This window comes from Drosophila mauritiana, chromosome 3R (genome assembly GCF_004382145.1).
Source record: "Drosophila mauritiana strain mau12 chromosome 3R, ASM438214v1, whole genome shotgun sequence".
Taxonomy (NCBI): Eukaryota; Metazoa; Arthropoda; class Insecta; order Diptera; family Drosophilidae; genus Drosophila; species Drosophila mauritiana.
Genome location: NC_046670.1, coordinates 5,004,469 through 5,024,119, shown reverse-complemented (window position 1 = coordinate 5,024,119; position 19,651 = coordinate 5,004,469). Strand labels below are relative to the sequence as shown.

The window sequence follows — 19,651 nt, the reverse complement described above, 5'->3', positions numbered from 1 at the left end:
CTGCCCGAGCTGCTTGTCTTTGGCTTCGAGTGTGTGTGCTGCGGATTTCACGCGAATTTCACCGATGGTTGCTCCGGCTAAACCACCTCCCCCAACCACCCGGACCACCTGAAAACCACCTGAAACCCACGCCACATCAACAGCGCTTTCGCGAACAATCGCAAGTGAATTTCGCCCCGCAAACGAATTTCGGCGGCTTTGACGGCAGCAATTTGAGAGGTCCACAAGCCCCCAAATCCTTGTCCTTGTACTCAGTATCCTTGTTCGGCTTCGACAGGCGCTATTTGAGCTCCAGTCGAGCAATAAAGATGATTGGGCACTTGTGATTAGTGGCGGAAATGCGGAAAGGCAATTCCCCCACAACTACCGAAGGTGACCCAAATAAATCCTCTAAAATTGCCTCGCCGGATGGGAGTTTTCTGTGTTTCGATTTGTTTATGAGACTGGCCATTATTTTGTACAAGTTCCGCAGCAAGGCTCATTATGGCTTCATTAACAGGCAGCTCTCCTCGCTCCCGATAAACCAAAAACTTTTCTCGACTCTGGCTAATGGCAAAAACTCGTCACGCACTCTCAGCCAAAACTAAAAACTTTAGTGTCACTTGTGCGATATACAGGAAAACCAGCAGCACACACTCTCGCCCACAGAAGAAAAAGACCAAAATTGGAATTGACAAGATTTAAGCCGGCACTGACTGAAGTTTTGTGTCGACAGTCTAAGCCACTTTTCCGAGTTGCACAGACAACGGCCAAATGCAACAGAAACTTTTCCGGTGCCCCCCAAAAAGATGCAGAGCAATGGGGCATGCACTGGATCCCATTCAATCGACTGCAGGTGGCCACTCGGAGAAAAAGTACTCTTCATATCGATTGTTTCAATGAAGCTTCTATCTTCAGTATTTTCGTTTATACTGAACTATGTTATGTTTTTCATAAATATTAAACACTTCATTTAAGTCTACAAATTTTGTAACTTCCTCTCTCCCATTCAAATTGATATGAAAGTTCATAATTAATGTAAAAATCGATTCAATTATGTAAAGTACTTTCGTGTATTACTCTGTAGGCTGTGTAATGATGGGTTAAGATGCCTAGAAAAAAGCCCTCTGAATGCTCTTAAACTCATTTTCATTTTTCCTCCGTGCAGCCGTACATGCCAGTGGCGTCACAAAGTTGGTTAGCAAAGTCAAGTAAAGTCAAGTCAATGACTGACTGGAAATCAAATCTGCCCCGCCCGAACCCGAACCCAAACCCAGACCCAATCCCGAACCAGAACCCATCGAGGTGGCTGCATTGGCTGGTGCAAAAAGCCGGGGCTGATGCTCGGAAAATTTCATAAATCAAAGTGGCGTCGGAGGTGCGTGCAGCAGGACTCGAGTATCTGAAGGAGCGGCAGGATTCAATGCACGGCGCTGTAATTGCTTTATGCTCTGGAGCGTGATGCGGTCAACAACGCAACGTGAGCGAGCCATTTTGATATGGTCGTAACTCTCATCTCCTGCGACCCGCATTCTCAGCCCAACTAGTGAATTGGAAAAGCTGAAAAGTTTTATGATATTTTTTGGTTAGCTGGCTGCCCGATGCTTTGCCTTGGGTTATGCCGTTATGCCCGTGCGGGCAGGACAAAATTCCAGCCGAGCTTGAAGGCCGGGCATAACTTGTCTCATTGGGGTCAGCAGGCACGATACTTTTATCCGGAAACTTTGAGACAACTATGCATTTCCATACGACATATTCCCAAAATATTGCTGACAAAGTAGCCAAGAGATAAGTGCTTGAAGTTATAAGCTTGAGGGGACTTTACAATACCTGGGTATCGACAAAAATAACGACTGCTTCAGATTTTTTAGTTCACTTATGCTAGCAATTTGGTAGTAACAAAGCTGTGCTATCGACTGCTTATTAAACTAACAATTATTCGAACTTATTTTTAGAATTAATTTATAAGTATGAGCATCGATTTCCTCGTGTATCAGATACCCATTACCAAGTTCGTTGGAGGAGATATCTTTTTTGGAGTGGGCGATACAAATTAGCAAGATAGAATAAATATAATATTTTGAATAACGATTGAACATACAAAAACAAAATAAATAAAAACAACAAATAACTTGCTGCTTTCTTAATGATACAATTTTATTATTAAGGCATAAGAGCTTTCCTTCAGTTGCAGATTTTTACGACATTTTCCACATGCCCTTCTGCGAGCTGCTATTACAAAATTACCCTTGGCAGAAAACTTTAAAAATTGCATGGTAGCGAGTAATAAATTATGCTGTCCCCATCTCACTCTGCGTTATGTTTTATGCGGCCCCTAAAAAATGATGTATATGTGGATGATAAAAAGTAGATTGCAAAACATCAAGCGAAACACCTTTCGGCCAGAGTGCATCGCACTCGAATGTCAAAGCTAATAAGCAGCTTCAGTGGAAATATTTTTCCCGGGGGAAAAACTCCGTCGCCGTCCTTTTTGCCGTTTTGCCGGCTGTTCTATTTCGTGGCAGATTTATGGGTAAGCATAAAGCAGAGGAGATGACGTTGAGGCTTGGCAGGTGTGAAAGTTTGGTGCCCACATGTGGGTGTAGCTCCCCGTTTTCGCCTTTTCAGTGTTGCAGGATTATGAAGACAACAAAAAGCTGCATACTTTGCGAGTGGCTCTAATTAATGAAAGACTTTGCCGTTACCCTTCTGCCACTGTCAATGCATAAAGAAATTTTGCTAATTAAAAATAATCGCAATAGCAGGGCTGCACTGCAACTTTGTCTTTGCCTCAGAGAGCCAACCCCTTATGCTTCTACTATTCTGCCCAGGGGAAAATTTCCGAACTGGTCGGCCATTTCTTGTGATTATTTTAACAACTTGGCCATGTTGCTGCACTCACTGAGGAACCGAAGAGCCATTTGCACCACTGACACTTAGAAAAAGTTTAGTATATATTTTAAACTGAGCATTTTGTCTCCAAGGATTCTTTTTTACACGTAGGTTAGACCATTGATATGATATTAATAACAGTCTATTAAAGTTTAGCAATGTATTTTGTTTTGACACCTTAGCTGCCTAACTAAATTCTATATACATTTTCTCAGCTTTTCTGTTTGAGGTTTTTTTTTTCTAATTCCGGAAGGATTACTTCGTATTTCCAATTTAAATAGGCAAACTTTTTTCTGTCTGCAAAAGTCGTAGAAAATGCTCGCGGGCTGCAAGTAATTGTCTCTGGCTCGTTGCTTTGGATTTGGATCCGGATTTGGCGGCTTTGGCTGGCAACATCATTAAATGTGTATATAATGGAATTGCTGTGATTTGTTCCAAGCGGAAGATTTATTATCGCCCAGCCATTTTCCAGGCGAAAAAATCGGCATTATGTTCCGCATGCCTGGTGACAAAGTGCAGCCAGACGACGGCTTTCATTTTCTGTTTCTGCACAGCAATCGGGTCGTTTACATAAACACTTTGGAAATTTATTGCTCTTGGTTGGCGTGTGTGTCTGTCAATGGCAAAAGTTTGTGCATTTCATTTGTGCAAAATTTGCGTACAACTCAAATTGAATTAACCTGATGACTCAGTGGAATGTGGGGCGGTGTTCCAACGATTGTTTTCGACCCGATTCCGGCCGATTCCTTAGAACTCATAGCGGCGACGTCTTTGGCTTACAGAAATCCTCATCCGAAACGCCATGGCCGTATATAGTTGTCGTGCCAGTTGTGACATATGCCAAACTCATTTGCATTGAAAGTTTTTCCCTCTCACAAGTTTTGCAGTGAAACATATGCTCGAAACCCTATTAGGTCTTCATCAAATTAAAATATGTCGGCCTCGAGGAGAATAATGCTCGGAGCCATGGCTGAAATTAATTGCCTGCAAAACTATACAGAAGTCATCCTGGGACTTCCTCCACTGGAGAAGAGGTGCGCAATTTCGCAGTCATCAAATAAATTAAAACTTGACCATGGACCCACTAACAATGAAGGAAGCTGCAAAATCTCTAAAGTCTCAGTTGAGTTGCTCAAACATCTGTGCAAAAGTGTGTGGGCTTGACAGAGATTATGTCTGGATTGCTGAATTTTGGGGACAACGGAGCGAGAGTTCGAAATGAAAATGAATTTGTGTGACAATATGAAATACTTGTGCATAAGTGAAATTGTTTCACTCTGCCAGCAACCAAGTAAAATAATTGCCCAATAAACAAATGAATTTTAAAATATGGTCCGAGTGCTCAGCAAACTTATTTCCTTAATGGACTCGGCATCAGGCCCAAAATCAATTTTCAGGTCTGGTTCAATGTCATTTCGAAGTGGCGCACAATTACACTCGTAATCCCCTAGCATATGGCAGTAAATCTTGTTGTTTACACTCTCGTTGACCATCGACCATTGTCAATGTTTATTGTTTAACGCTTTTTCAGCATGACGTTTATATTTATATTTATATTTATATTAAAATTATCAATGGCGGCGAACACATTCTATTAAATGAAATCCGCTATCTTTAAATGCAGTTTGTGGGAATTAATAGCAGATTGTGTTAGTTTGTGCGCCCAGATTTGACCAACCACTCTGTTATTTGGCCATTTCCCCGCTGGCAGATTGAGTTTGCATTTATTACCTTTTACGTGATCCGTCTGCTAATTAATGTCCTTCGTCGGCCGGTCGGCGAAATAAATTGGATTTGTTGTTAACATTTTAGTCACTGTTTTGTCATTACGCGCTGTGGGAAAGCTGCTGTCAATTTTGTGGCGACCAAAATGACGGTTGGCCAAAAGGCCAAGGGAAAACACCCACAAGCTGATGAGATGAACACTTTAAAAGGGAAGTCGACCTGTCTCGGCTTTAATAATCCCATTGCGTGATCAAACTTCAGTCAGCCAATTGCTGGCTACTTATGCCCATAAATAGTTCATTGCATTTCCATTAGGCACTTTGCGGCAATCCGGACGACTGTTCGTTGACCTAATGTGTGCAATTCATTATCTGCAATTAGAGTTCAATTCACAGGCTCTGCCTGGGCAAAGTTCAAGGATCGGCTAGGCCAGCCTCTTGAGGCCATAACACATCATTAATGGTCTCTGCGGCCGGTTGCCAAAGAAAAGTGTAACAATAATGGGCTCGTTTGTTTTCATTGCACACGTGCCGGAGTGGAGCCCCGACTTTGGTCAAATGTGCTCTTAATAGACCCAGCGTTTTGGGCCATGTTTTTGCTGGGCAAACATTGGCCAACTCTCCTGTCGGCGGCAGCTCCTATTCCCCCTTCACTGGGCCACTCTTGTGGTCCGGCTGATGGCTCTGTTTCGTCAACTCGGGCGGTTCAAAAAATGAAATTAAATGCGCGAATGCATGTTTAATGGCGCGCAAATGTGTGGAATCTTTTTGAGCTTAATTTTCGACCACACCTGGATAATGGGTGCAAATGTGGGTAGATTAGCAGTCGCACTACTCCTCATAGATTATAAGGAGGGCCACTAATAAATGTACAAATAAGTTAATGGAAGTTGGAATAGGGTCCTGTTAGTTGTTCATGTTTTTATGGACATCATAATTGGTTCCACTGGGAACTTTCGAGTTCGCAACTCTATTTTGCGCTCACTTGCAAAGGTTTTTTACAATGGATATCCTTTAGCATAATTGCATGCATATTGCCTGCATTAATTGCATGTGATATTATAACAGAGATTTTTTTTGGTTTTTATTCCACGCCACTTTGAACCAGCCTGATTGTTGAATTAAAAAATTAATGAATGATTTTTGAAATGCCAATGTGAATGGCTGTGTAAATAAAAGCAGCAGCCTGACCTCTTTCCAGATATCGTCTGATGAATCCCCATGATATTCTCGGCTGTTTTCATGTGTATTTATTAACACCAGCGGCTTAAAATAAGAATTCCCCAAGGACTCAAATGTTGTTGACGGTGACAACTATCCGTCGTATTTATTAAAGCGTTTATTGTCGAATCAAAGTAGTCCCCGCATAAATAAGCCATTTAACATATCTCAAAAATTTCGAGTTTGCCAAGAGCAGTGTTAAATTTTAAACATGTCCTCGACGAGCCTTATAACCATTCAATCGAACACCTCAGCGGGGGATATCCTGCGGGGTAAAAAAGTACCAGTTCATCGCCTCAACGCGAAGTTTGTGGCCAAGGCCCAGGAGAAGGCTAAGAAAGTGGATGACTTCCTGAACAGGATGAAGAGCACTTCGTTGCTTTCCTTGTCAGGACTTGCTTCCCGATATGAGTTCCATCGTCTCCAGGAGCTCGACGAGTGGTATGAGCCCAAAATCAAGTTTCACGATGAGGTCGATGCCAGTTTGCATCCCAGCTACGATATAAAGCACTTTCAATAGTCAGTTAAGAAAGAAAACTTGCTGAGTTACATATGTTTCCTGACACACCATTATTTCCAGCGATCTCAATTGCTATGTGCGGTATCTGGACTCCAAGGCGAAATATGACAGGCAGTTCCTTCACGAAATGGAGCACATTATTGCCAATCAACGCAATATCTGCGACCAGTTTTTCCTGAAGAAGTAAGCTAAATGTTTGAAATGAAAACATAATTTAACCGGGACTTTCGTGGCTTTTCTAGAATCCTGTGCTATAAAACAATGTGGCCACCACTGCATACAAAGAGGGAACTGAATAACTTTGTCTCAAAATTCTTTCAACTGCCTCCCAAGAAAAAGCGTCGCGTCGAGTATCTGTTGAAAACGGATTTAAGTCTGAGTTGCTAAAACTGATCCAATTGCAATTGTAAATGAGCCTTTTTATTCCATTTGGAAATGGTTTAATTAGCTCATTTAATTTTGCAATTATTCTGTGCAATACTGATGAAATTATTATATAAAAATTGTATAGCCAATAAATTTAACTATGCAATTAAAGCCTTTTTTTTTATTATTTTACTGCAAAGTTAGTGAGCTAACAAATTGGCTGGCTTGCGTAAAACGAGAATTTTGAACTGTAAGAAAATGTATTCTATGTTTACTTATTAAATTTTAATAGGATCTCGTTTACAAAAAGGTTAGTCAGTCGGACAGCAACTAAATAGCTTTGAATAAAATCCGCATTTGTTTCATTTTTCCACTAAATTACATTTAAACAAACTACCGCTTGTGCATATTAAATATTTGAGCTGCGCTCATAAATAAATTCAAACAATGAATTATTATATTGTTGAACTGTGTAACTATGTGAGCAGATTCATGTTTAAAAGCGATGCAATTGTTTCGACCTCTTTTTACAAGTTACCGATAAGGGACAAATGTGTGCGTTTGTGATTGTGTGCGTTGACAGGAAGTGCGTCATTTGTCAAATGCTATTTTATGGCCATTTTTTAGCCGTTGAGTTGAGTTTTGTTTGCACCGTGTATACACCTGAAAAAGAGCAACTTTACAAATGTTTACGCAGTGAACAATGGCCAGAAACGCCATGTGAATTTGCTCTTTAATTCAGTTATGCCCTTGGCTGAGTTTCTTCTTTAAAATTAATCAAATAGCGTTTCGATTTATTGTTTGGTTTTCGCATAGGCCACAAAAAATAAACAATCATAAATAACTGGTCAGCCGAGGGTAATTTGCAAAGGTTTCACAATTTGAAATCGGAGCTGTGAATGCAGTCAGGCCTGTCATTAAATCAAATATTGGTTTTCAATGTGACTTATCAATTTACGGGCATTAGACAGAGGAATACAGGGATTTAATCATTTTGCAAGAATTTAGCTCAGGCTAAGCAAGCTAGGAGTATTTTCCGCTCCAATTCACGCATCACACGATATTAAATTAAAAAATGAAGAACTTCCTTGCGTCCTTTTCGGCGCCCCCAACACTTGAAAACTGCCATCCCATAGACGCTGATTCATGCTCGAGTGGGCTTTCAACCTCGATGGCCAACTTCAATTAATGCCAAAGTTGCAGCGATTTTAAAGTCGGTTCTGGGAAGAAAGCCCTCGTCGCAAGGGCTAAGGGTAAAAAAATCACTGTGAAGCTCTGGCATCCGCAGCTCACAGCTATAAATTATAATTTCCGCATGCTGAGCCGCCCCAGCCCCGTTTACGCCGCCATACCATGTACCCAATGGCCTGACCATCGTCCGGTCAGTCCTGGTTTTATGATGCTTATGGAAAAAATTCCTGCCACTGCATGGCTGCAAGGTGTGCGCCAATTTCCGGCACATGTGAGCGTGTCTGTATCCGTGTCCGTGTCTGCTCGCTCCCCCTCTTTTTGATACATATAATTTTAAAAATGTTTGGCCGACACCCCTGTCCGTGCCCATACATACATATGTTGCCAGAATAGCCGGAGAAAAAATTATAATTAATAGTGCTCGAAAAGAGTGTCGGAAAAGGACATAAAAAAACAAACTTATGCATAACTTAAAGTCGCAGGCTGCCCACATCGTAGAGCACTGGATTTATATTACCCATACGCACTGTGTAACCAGTGGCTCAATTGGATTTGGACCACACACTCGGTTAAATGTTATGCTTACTACTCCGACTGAGCGGTGCGCTCAGTAGAGTTTTATTATTATTATCCGACCCTTAATATATATTTATGGATTATACATTTGCACGTTAATACATATTTAGTATTTTGTCAAATCAATACATGTAGATGAGTATTAGTCGAGGGCGATTGTTTAATATTCATTGATTACTCCAAGAGAAATGCGTAATCCGTAAATCATACCAAATGGATACCCATTTGTTTTTATTCATTGAACATGATCGACATTAAGCACGCCCAAAGGATAAGCATTAGCATATTTATCACGCATACGCACTGGGTAACCCTCGTTTGAGTAAACATTGAACTTAAACAAGGTGTAAATCGCGACTCCATCACCGCAACCTTTCAGACTTCGTGTCCCGCGTTTAGCTTTAACCTTTCGCCAATACCCTCCGATTTTTAAGCTGCGCAGCCAATTTCCCAGCGTTCACGTAGCGATCCTTCATTTCTGCCCCACTCCCTCCGCACAAAACCCACTTGCCGGGGTAATGAATGTTGTTTGTTTGTGCAACATATTTAACAACAAGTAGCAATGCTGAGCAATCATTGCTTGGCAACTCGTTTGTTTTCTTTACTGGGGTATTTGCACTGGCTGAAGCAGTTTGCTTTGGGGAAAGTATGATTAAGTTCTGCTGTTGACTTGAGTGTAAGTAATGTACATCTTGAATATTTGGTACGCACTTAAGTGTTTGGGTGGTGTTTTCTTATGTTTTTTTTTGTATTATTAAAGGTTTAAATATTTCGTGTTTTGTAAAAATATCATTAAAGTTACACATTTCAGTTCAGGCTCACTCAGACGATTAATAACTTGTTACTTGCGCAGTGTTAACTAAATTCTTAATAACAATAAATATTTATATATTTGTTCATTTATGTTACTTCCGCTTGATTGCCCTGCTCCACATGAATATTATTTAAAAAATGCAATAGCTGGAGTAAGAAATTTCCTGCGATTTCCTTGATTTCGTAGTCCATAACTTCCGACATCAAGATTTCGTGGCGCACACATAAGCGCACTCACCACCACAGCCACAAACCGCCTGTGTGTCTGTATGTGTGCGTGTGTGTGTTTGCTTGTGGTCCTAGCTCGCTGGTCGTAACTTCCGTTCAGAACGCACACCACTTGAATTTTGTGTGGCATTGCAAAATGCATTTTATACGCAATAAAAATACACTTACGGCGTTTTTTACAGCTCGCTCGCTTTGAGGCTGTCCGCCGCCACGCCCCCACATCCGCCCACTCCACTTTCTCAGGCGATTTCATTTCTTTTGGCGCCGTTTTTCTACTATAATATTTCCTACTTACAAAATAAAAACGAAACGAAAAGTCAGTTGGTCTGCCAGTGGCTTGTTTGTGTTGTGTTCTGTTGTTGGTTAAGGAAATTTAATGAGCTACTTAATGCTGTTGTGGTGCACTTCCCACTAGACCCGAACCCATCCCTCTCGCTTTACGGTTTTAACAAGTCGGTTGTTAAATAAATTTAAATTATATTGTCGCTCCCTTTACAAGCCGTTTCTGTGACTCGGTGGTCATTCCTTTGCCGCACAAAAACACGCTTTTCCGCTTGCGCTGGAAAAGTGTGTGCCACAAGTTTATTAATACTTGCCCTGCCGGCGAACACTTAATCATCTCAATGCTCCGAGGGTCGGGGCTCGGCTCCTGAAAAATATCGACAAAGAAGTGAAAAGAACTCGGTGAAAAACGAATGCCGAAAATAAACACAAATAAATTGCCTCATCATCGCATTTACCTGGCGGCCATATTTTAGCCCAAATGATTCGAAACTTTTGAGCCGACGAAGAGGGTCTGTAATGCTTATGAGAAACCGCAAAATGTTGCTCCCGAGAATGAAAATTTAATCAAACATTTTAAGGACGCCGGTGCGGTTTCGACATCGAGAGCCTGAGCCCATAGTTCCGGCATAGAAGGAGTTTTTTTAATTTCACATGTTCAGCAAAATGCTGGAATATTTTCCGGCATTCTGTTTGAGTTGCCTGCAAAACGGCTGAGAATGCAAGTTCAAATTTTATTTAGTCCAGCTCACAGAGTTGCTAAACAAAAAGAAAACTGAAGCGACAAATTACATTTTTCCAGATGAAACTGAAAAGTCTGCACAGAAGGGGTCACTTTGTGTCTCAATGAGGGCATTCTAAGCCCTTTGCCGTTTGATTGGCAGCTTGTTTGAAATTTTTAGTCTCAAACTGCCAGAAGGGTTGCACAATTCCAATGGAGAATGGTCAGAGTGCCCTCGGTTATTCTGCAAGTGGATAGTTTGAACCCATTTGATTGCTATTGCGAATTAATTGTGCCATTCATTATTCGGGACCCAATAAGCATAATAGGAGCACAATCAGCAGACGTAAAAATCAACTGTCCTTTGGCATTTCGTGTGTGTTTGCGCTGCCAATTGCCAATGCACAGCATGCAAAATTGGAAATGCAAATGCTAAGTAAATAATGTCATTGCAAAAACGGCAAATGCAAATGCAAACAGCAAACGGCAAACGGCAAATGATGTGGCCGAGGCAGAATCGGCGGTAACAATCAGCAGGGCAGGCGCAAATCGCATTAGCCCGCTCCCGTGGCCTTCGAGTCCACCCGCAGCAGTAATCAAATGTGAAGCAGTGGCATCCACTATACATGTATATGGACTCGGCAAAATGCATTTTCAATACTCGATTGCTGGCTAACACGACCAAATTTACCGGCTCCTTTAATTCTCCTGCTTTTCGCTCGTTCAAATATTCCAAAATGCATAGATTTCGATTTTCGAGCAATTGAAGGCCATTCAAAAGCACGCGAGAGTCCGCCAAATCGACATTGGCATTTGTGACGAGTGCATCCAGGCCAAAGTCATAAATTGCGCAAGAATCGGGAATCGTTCTGGGCGGTTTGGGCATTGGTATCGGTTTATTTGGTAGGTTTGGGCTAGGGTTCGGCCCTGTGACAGTTTGCCAGTTTGGCTATGCATGTTAAATGAAATTATTGCAACTTTTTGCCCGGGCCACATGGCGTATGCGCAACGCTCGCTCAATTCATCAATCACCGAATTTGTCCCGATGCTCATGCTTTCTGCTCGCTAAAAAAAATGGTTTAGATTTATGCGACTGTTGCCGCAGTCCAGTTTATTTTTTGCGTGCAACAACTTTCTGTCTGTTTTCCGTTCTTTTCGCTTTCATTGCGCGCAGCACACTACATTTCATTTTGGCCACTTAAGCTTGAATTTTGTTTCAGCCCAGCAGCAAGAGGGGCAAGTATTTTTCTTGCAAATCGTCGGCATTTAATCCAATTTTGTGTTCTGCCGCTTTGGCTTGTGCACCATGGAAAACATAGGGACCTAAAGTGTTCTATTACTCTATTTAGTATAAGGAGAAAATTCAAATTAAATACTAATACTCTTCCTTTATGAATCATCACATAAGTACTGGTTTAATTTCAACTGGAATTTGATGGCCACATTAATTTTTAACCAAAACACTAGTTTGTTTTGCATTTAAGTTGGTAATTAAATACCATCTTTTGACGCGTTGTTAATGTATGAAAATGTAATATTTATGCAACTTATTTTCGTGGTTTTTGGCCATGGTAGCGCTGGTCGGATCGTTAGCGCCGTTGGCCATTTTAAATGCTGCGAACACAACTCAATTAAGCCTGTTACTGACGAAGGCAGTGCCAGCCTCCCACTTGGCCATTTCCATTCCGGGCCCAGAGTTAGAGGCGATTCCGGACACACTCCACGCCAATCGACGGCAGTCGGCCGAAGTGGCATGGAATTGGGATGGCCGGCGGTTGAGTTCGGTTCGGTTGGAGTCGGCCGGGTCAGGATGGGCTCGGAATATCTGTCTGCCCGGCTGGCAGGTGTACAAGTCGTTTTGCCACTCCATTGCAGCAGATTCGAACGCCTGTGCGAGTGTCCGTGTGCGTGTTAATTACATTTGGCTTGCATTTGGGCAAAGTTGCCCTCAAAATTGAATTACAAGTTTTTCGCTCGCCAGCATTTAGCAAAAGCGTTTTTTCTTTCGTGTTTTCGTTTGCTCAATTTAGCCACACATGGCCAGAGAGCTCGGCTAAATGGGGGAAATTTTCTCTTTATTTCATTTTCGCAAAAGTTGAGCGAGGGTTCCGGGTAGAACATACAACAAAACTAAAGAGTTTAAAGGGTTGTGCATATAACAGGATGAAAATTATATTGATACCTTTAACATTTTCGGCATAACCGGATTTCAAGCATTTCTCGACCTTTTTCTATATGTCATCTTGTTTGTTTTGTAACTTTAGTACTTATTATAATGACGTAATTCATATTCACAAGAAATAGAATTTATATTATACCATCATAAAATCTATATATAGTAAGTGTACATATATAAAGTATATATATTTTTGATTAGGACCACTGGTCGAGATAATCGTGCTATATCCGTCTGTTTGTCGATTTGGCCAAGCCGATACCTCGAAACCTATATGGCCAACGCAGCCCACAAACCACCGAAAAATGTTGCTGCAGGCTTCTTGAAAAAATGCTTTGGCTTAGTTTATATAAGTTGTTTTGCCAATTCCTAGAGGTGTGCCAAAAGCATTTCGTCAACAGCCACCGTAACGCACATATATAAGAAGATTTTTATAATTTGAGTTTTTTTTTTAAACTAAAACTGTAAATAATACTGGATTTGTTGAAAAGTATGTAACAGGCAGAAGAAAGCTTTTCCGAATATATAAGCTATATATATTCTTGATCACAGGGACTATAAAAGCTATAAGGTTGAGCAGTCTTGTAAATTTATATCGATTTGCAAAAAAACTTCTTGGCACTTTTTTTCTTTGTGTTCAAAATAAATTGTTCCAACAATAAAATATATAAAAAGATAAAGGAAAAAATTTATGAAAATGTCAAAAGTGCTAGCAAGGCTATCTTTCCAACTAGAGATTGGATTCGGGTACCAGGGCTCGGATTTATTTGTTCATTCATTAAGCCCTCCTTTAATCCATAGTCTTTAGAAGGAAAGAAGGAAGTACCTATATACTCAACTATATAAGTTATGTTGTTCCTTTGCGATCCTTGTTTACTTCGTGCACTTATATTTGGATCCGCATTAAAAAGCTGTTATGAGGACTCTGTAAATTTGGTCAAGAAACCCAAGCCCATTGTCCGTGCTAACCAGTTCCTGCAGGCATCATTAACCTTTCCGCGCGCACACAATTAATGAGCCTAGCCATTGTCTACTTTGTTTTCCAGCCTAGCCACGCCTTCAATGCAATCAGCCAGCAAGCAAGTGAAAACTTTGCGGAGGAAGCGCCGGAAGCCCGGAAAAGCACTGCTTGCATAATAGAAATTCATTGCCAAATTGCATAGAAAATCGCTGGGGGCGCTAAGAAGGTGCCTCTGGGCAAGTTGGCCGCATCTTGAAAGTTATTCCACTGAACTCTCACCATCGCATCCCAGTGGGGAACAGCGATTTTAATTACCGCAAACGGCGCTAGACTGTAAGCGCATTACGTATACGCAGCGTGGTAAGTGCAGCTGATAAAATCACATTGAATGCAAGTTAATTAAAGGATGGGCGCCATGCCCAAAGAGCACTCTCGACTTGACTTTAATTAAAACATTATCAGAACAATAGCGGCCTTCGTTCCGCTGCTCAGGGACGAATGGTCTCCAGGATCCAGTCCATGTAGTCGGCTACCCGTGTGTAGACACCTGGCCAGCCCTCTAGTCCGCAGCGGTTGCCAAAGGATACCACGCCCTCCTGGTACCACGCCTGGTTGAAGCCCCTTCGCATCAGTGGTCCGCCGGAGTCACCATCACAGCTGTCGCGGTAGAATTCCCCGCCAACACAGAGCTGGGAACTGATCAGGTGGATATTCCTGGTAGCGAACTTTCCCGCGCAGTAATCGTGGTCATTCACCGGCAGATCCAATCGCTGCTTGATGGTGCTCTTTCGGGCTGAAGAATAAGAATTTGAATCAATTAGTAATAAAAGATTTCTTGGTCAGGAGCTTCAATTGATATCTTTAGAGTATATATATGTATCTTTAATATCCAAACGCACCTGTTGTGGTCCGGCCCCACCCGCTGACCACCAAGAGCTCGCCGGTATTGATGGCCATACGTGTGCTGACCAAAGGCAAACAAACCGGCTGAATATACTCATTAAGCAAAACGGGCCGATCTAATCGCAATAAGGCAATGTCGTGAATGCGGTTCTTGTTGTTAGGATCATATTGGGGATGTACAGTGGCCTGTTCGATGCCCAATTGAAGGATGGGCGGGTTGCAAATTTTATCTACGCAGTCCACGTCCTTGCTGGTATCGTATTCCCCCAATCGAACGGTAGTTCTGTATAGAGGCACAAACAGCTTAGTTAGTTACTTTAAAACCTGCATAAACATTAAACTAGATAAATACTTACAGGTGACCCACTTCCGTTTCCACCGCACCAATGACGCAATGGGCGGCGGTAAGAACGTAACGATTGTTGATCAAACTGCCACCGCAACTGATTTCCCGCCGTCCCCTGTCTGTCAAAATGGATACAGATGCGTTAACTAAAACTTACACTATTATATTCAAGATCTAACTTACTATCCACGTACTCAAGCAACGCCATCCAGATGAACTCGTCAATAGCAGTGTCGTTGCCATTATAGACCTTATTGCTGAAGGAGTGGGGCCCGCACTTGGGTGGCGAGGGCAGCAGATTGCCCCGACCCGCTTGACCGTCTTGACCCTGTGAACTTGAACTGATAGTCGTTGGAGGCGGGGCTGCAGATGTGCTTTCCTGGGATCCAAAGCTGCGATCACTTGTACAGCAAACATATGGCTGGCGACCTACTCCATCGAGGCACTGCGAGTTTCGAAGGAAGGTTCTGTCCTCCGGGCTGACATAAGTCTGTTGAATCACGGAAAGCAGACTTTGACAGTCGTATATGGACAAGCATCGTCCCCGTTTCTGGTTGGGATTCCTACAACCTACACATAATAATTAAAGCAACAAGTATGAAGATCAGTAAGACTTGTAAAAACGACTAAAAACGAAGGCATGGACGAAATGACATGGCTTGATTAAATCGACCGTTAAAAGTGGTATAAAACATGAAGACAACTTTGAAAATTGGGAATTCTTGAATCAACCCACTGATAAGGCTATTTAAATTATAATAAATTAAACAATAATAATAACAATCAGCACGTCGTTGAATTAAAACAAAACGACTTTACCTAAAAGTGTCATTTGAGTCAACATTTTGATTCGCTTGATTATGCTATCAAAAATTGTAGTCAATATAAGTGACCTAATTTTGCAGCTTAATTCTTTGCAAATTATAAAAATACTATCAAGAAATTTGTTTATGTTAAATAAAATTTTAAATTGCACTTTTATGTTATTTCATTAAGAAGAGCATTAAGAACGACATTTTAAATTGTCAGGAGTTGCTACTTAATAATAAAAAACACGATTAATGTTTTGATATCAATCAAATCCCTTGATAATGTAATATGTTGTTTGACGACTGGACCCATTAAATTTATTGAGGAGAATAAAAGAATACACGAGTGCGCTCAATTAAGTCATTGACATGGGAAATTTGTTCAAGTTCAAGTCTGATAACCGCATTGAATTCTGCTAAGCTATTGCGCTTAACACGGATAAGTACCGGTCTCAATTAATGAGTCAGCTCTGAGTGAATCACATATTTATAGCGCGGTACTTACTTCCTTGGGCCGCAACATTTTGTAGAACGGTGAAAGGCAGCAGGCAGGTGGCCAAAAAAATCCCAACTACTTTGCGTGTTGATTTCATCTTCTGGGATATTTCCCACCAATCTTAATAAGAAGATTCACAGCTTATTCAATAAGAACGCGTCTTTGCGATTACGCGCGTCGACCTCGAACCAGAGAACCGGGAAACGAAATTAAACTACGAACGCCTTCGAGACGCAAAGACAACTGATCGCGAATTAACGGGTGAGAGACCTTTTAAATGCGATCGCAGATGATAATCGATTCGGCGGTGAGAGATACTGTCCCTGAGAGGCAGTGAGTAAAGCTTTCAAGCCCACCAAGAGACTTGATCCGAGCTTATCACAACTGAGAAAGAGATCTTTTGAAAAGCTTTGGTACTCGGATTTTGATGTTTTCTCCCTAGAGTGTACAGATCCTATACAGGTAGACCTCACTATGCACGTACTTTTTACAGATCAAAATCGAACATTTTGTTTAGACTATTTTTTGCTGGACCCGAAAACGGCCTCGCTCTGAAAATATTATATATAAATGTATATATTGTGTACGTATTAAAATGTATTCAAAAAAATGTGTTTTGTATGTCGAGCCCGTGCAATGAACCACCCCGATGAACAATGTATACATATGTAAAATTCCTAAATACTCAATCACTATCGAGCGATCCTCATTACATTGTAGCGGTGAGAGAAAGCTCCTGAAATTTCTCACAACATGGATTCTATTTCTCCTTTGGTCATTGAAATGCGAGATACCTCAAGTCACCACAGTTATAACGGCCCAGTTCCCCTTCCCCATTAGGCTGAAAGTTCCTGGCTTTCGGAAAATACTATTTATTATTCATAAGCTCCTATCTCTGTTTAGCTAGTGAGTCAGTACGCTGACTCTGTCCAAAAGTGAATTGCGGCAATACTCTTTCGTGACTCCCGGCTGTAGTTGAAATGCACTTCTGCAGAGCTTCAACTAGGTTTTTTCACGGGGTGTGTAAAACAGGAGATCAATCGAGCTACAACTTTGCTGGATTCGTGCCGTGACCAGACAGATTGCAAGTAGTAGAGACTTGTCAACCCATTGGTAGGCACTAACTAGTTTGTTGACACGATCGATGAATTAGTTGACAGAGATTTTATTTGTGCATTTATACCTATAAAAACTTTATCATGTTTTACATCTTCCTTTACAAACGTTACCGTACTAAACTAACTGGCTTTAAAAGTATATATAAAGAATACAGAAATACTGTGAGGGTTTCCGATTATTATTATATTTCCAAAACGATCTTAAGTTTTTCCCCATTTGCTTTCAAAAATTTATAAATCGAAAATATCTTTCTTTTCATCAACATTTTTGCTGCTTTTATTATTTTATATTTTTTTTTTAAATTATAAAATTTTATATATTAAAGCTTAAAGACTTTAAGAAAAATTGGTCGCCATTATTTTGTTATAGCGCTTCTGCTCTTGAGGATTGAGCTTGCAAAAGTCCAATTCAAAAATCTTGAGCTCTTTTCTTGTGTGCAGCGGCGGCCAAAGTGTGGTATAGGCCATGGTTCTGAAAGAAAAACAAAAAGGAACTAAGTACAGTAATTCGAAATTTTGGTATTTATTGTTTCTAATGATTGTCAATTGAAGATGATATGGTTCAAAAGAAATGCTTGTAGTGGTTTCAAAAACTTTTGAAAAAAAAACTTTTTAGTGTTTTGAATTAAAAATCTCAGTGATAAACTACTTAGCTTAAAAATCTTTAGTTTTATCAATTCTCATAATTCTGATACTGCGGCTAGATGTTGTTGATAATAACTTTAAAAGCAATCTTTTAACTAAATACAATACACTAAAAGCTTTGACGAAAAAATTGTAACGAAACGCAAAATGAACGACTTCTTTTCCATTTTAGTTAACAATAACTAAATAGAGAACGGTATAGTCGATTTCCTCGACTATCAGATACTTGTTATTCAGCGAAATCTACAGAAATCTTAATGACAGCACTGTCAAAAAGAAATAAAAACAAATTAAAACTTTTGAAGTGACACATGCAGAACAGCTTGAACCTAGAACATTACTTGGGATAGATTTAGATTTCCGAACTAGTTTGCGGGCCGAGTCGAACATTGAACCGATTTCAATTGGAATTGGGTACTGATCTTATTATCTAGATTTCAAACTAAAATTGTGTAATTCACTACTAGTATCTGGATGTTTGAGAGCATTCAAAGCTTTTTTTTTGACGTGACCTCCACACTTGAAGTTAGCATCTAAATAAAAATGATATTGAGAACTAAACTAAAAGATAAGTAAGAGGAATAGGGGCTGGTCATTCAAGGGTTTGTCTAAGGCGTGCGTTAATGAAATAGTATTGGATTGTTACTATTTAACTCTATTACATATAGAATGAATCTCAGCTTACCGTACGAATTGCCAGGCCTCCTGCGCCGTGGACTGGTTGTCGATCAGAAGTTTGATCTCCCGCTTGAACTGATCGGCGTACTCCCGCTTGGAATTGTGGTAACGCTCCAGACAACGTATCTGACTAAAGGAATAAGAAGTATTCTGACCGTAGCAAGTTTGGCTAGAAATCTTACAGTGGTATGCGGTGTTTAGAGAATGTGGGCTCGTGCACGGGATCCCGGTCGTCATCGAATACGGTTTGATAAATGGGCACGTACTCCTCCACGGGATCATCAACGTAGTCAGCGTTAACGTATTGGGCGTCAGCCTTGTGGCGCCTATACATGGCTGCAAACGCGTTCCGCTGCTCATCGCTCATCCGGAAAATGCTTCCTATTACCGAGGCATAGAAGGACTTCATTCCCATGCTCATCCTCTTGTCGCCCATGAGCTTCCTCTTTTCCATAATCTGGGTTTTGCGTTCACTGGCGGCTTCCATTTCGGAGGTTGTATTGAAGTGATGGGTATTACTGTGTATGAGTTATTATTTTGAATACTTCCGTGGAATTTGTGAATATATTTTTTTTGGTTAAGGTCTAAATAAATGTTATAGATGATAGGTAAAGCAGTGTTTGTTGATGGATACTTTCATAATTTTGATGACAGTCAAATCTAAAATTTTATTTTAAGTTCAAGATGACAATTACATTTGAAGATTAAGTTGCTAATCATAAGCATTTTTATTGGCTATGTGTTTTTTTACATGAATATGTTTCTATCTGTAGCTTTTCTTTTGGAATTTATGATTGTATGTAATTTTTGGTTTACGTTAAAATGATTATTTGTTGATGTTGATCGGCTTACAACCAAAGGGTTTTAAGCCCGCTTACGTAATTTTTAAGAACCTTTCCAATTTGAATTGATCAGGCAATTTTTGTATCTCGAACTATGAATCCTTGCTTCCTTTTATCCAAATTGTTGGAGCGATCAAAGAGTTTACCATGAAATTTGTATGTTC

At 40.6% G+C, this 19,651-nt stretch overlaps 3 protein-coding genes across 3 annotated transcripts; 1 reads left to right on the top strand and 2 right to left on the bottom strand.

Moving 5' to 3' along the window:
- Window positions 1-5,997: 5,997 nt before the first annotated feature.
- LOC117144235 lies at window positions 5,998-6,832 on the top strand. The gene is made up of 3 exons (XM_033309304.1): window positions 5,998-6,335; window positions 6,397-6,519; window positions 6,579-6,832. The coding sequence occupies exons 1-3, from the start codon at window positions 6,028-6,030 to the stop codon at window positions 6,721-6,723; spliced, it is 576 nt and encodes a 191-aa protein (XP_033165195.1). The 5' UTR covers window positions 5,998-6,027; the 3' UTR covers window positions 6,724-6,832.
- A 7,217-nt stretch (window positions 6,833-14,049) lies between these two features.
- LOC117145150 (serine protease 7) lies at window positions 14,050-16,440 on the bottom strand. Its single transcript, XM_033310690.1, has 5 exons — window positions 16,214-16,440; window positions 15,083-15,469; window positions 14,910-15,018; window positions 14,550-14,836; window positions 14,050-14,443 (listed from the first exon to the last, which is right to left on the bottom strand). The coding sequence occupies exons 1-5, from the start codon at window positions 16,299-16,301 to the stop codon at window positions 14,139-14,141; spliced, it is 1,176 nt and encodes a 391-aa protein (XP_033166581.1). The 5' UTR covers window positions 16,302-16,440; the 3' UTR covers window positions 14,050-14,138.
- Window positions 16,441-17,624: 1,184 nt separating this feature from the next.
- LOC117144318 lies at window positions 17,625-19,278 on the bottom strand. The gene is made up of 3 exons (XM_033309430.1): window positions 18,828-19,278; window positions 18,653-18,775; window positions 17,625-17,794 (listed from the first exon to the last, which is right to left on the bottom strand). The coding sequence occupies exons 1-3, from the start codon at window positions 19,130-19,132 to the stop codon at window positions 17,659-17,661; spliced, it is 564 nt and encodes a 187-aa protein (XP_033165321.1). The 5' UTR covers window positions 19,133-19,278; the 3' UTR covers window positions 17,625-17,658.
- Between the last annotated feature and the right edge of the window lie 373 nt (window positions 19,279-19,651).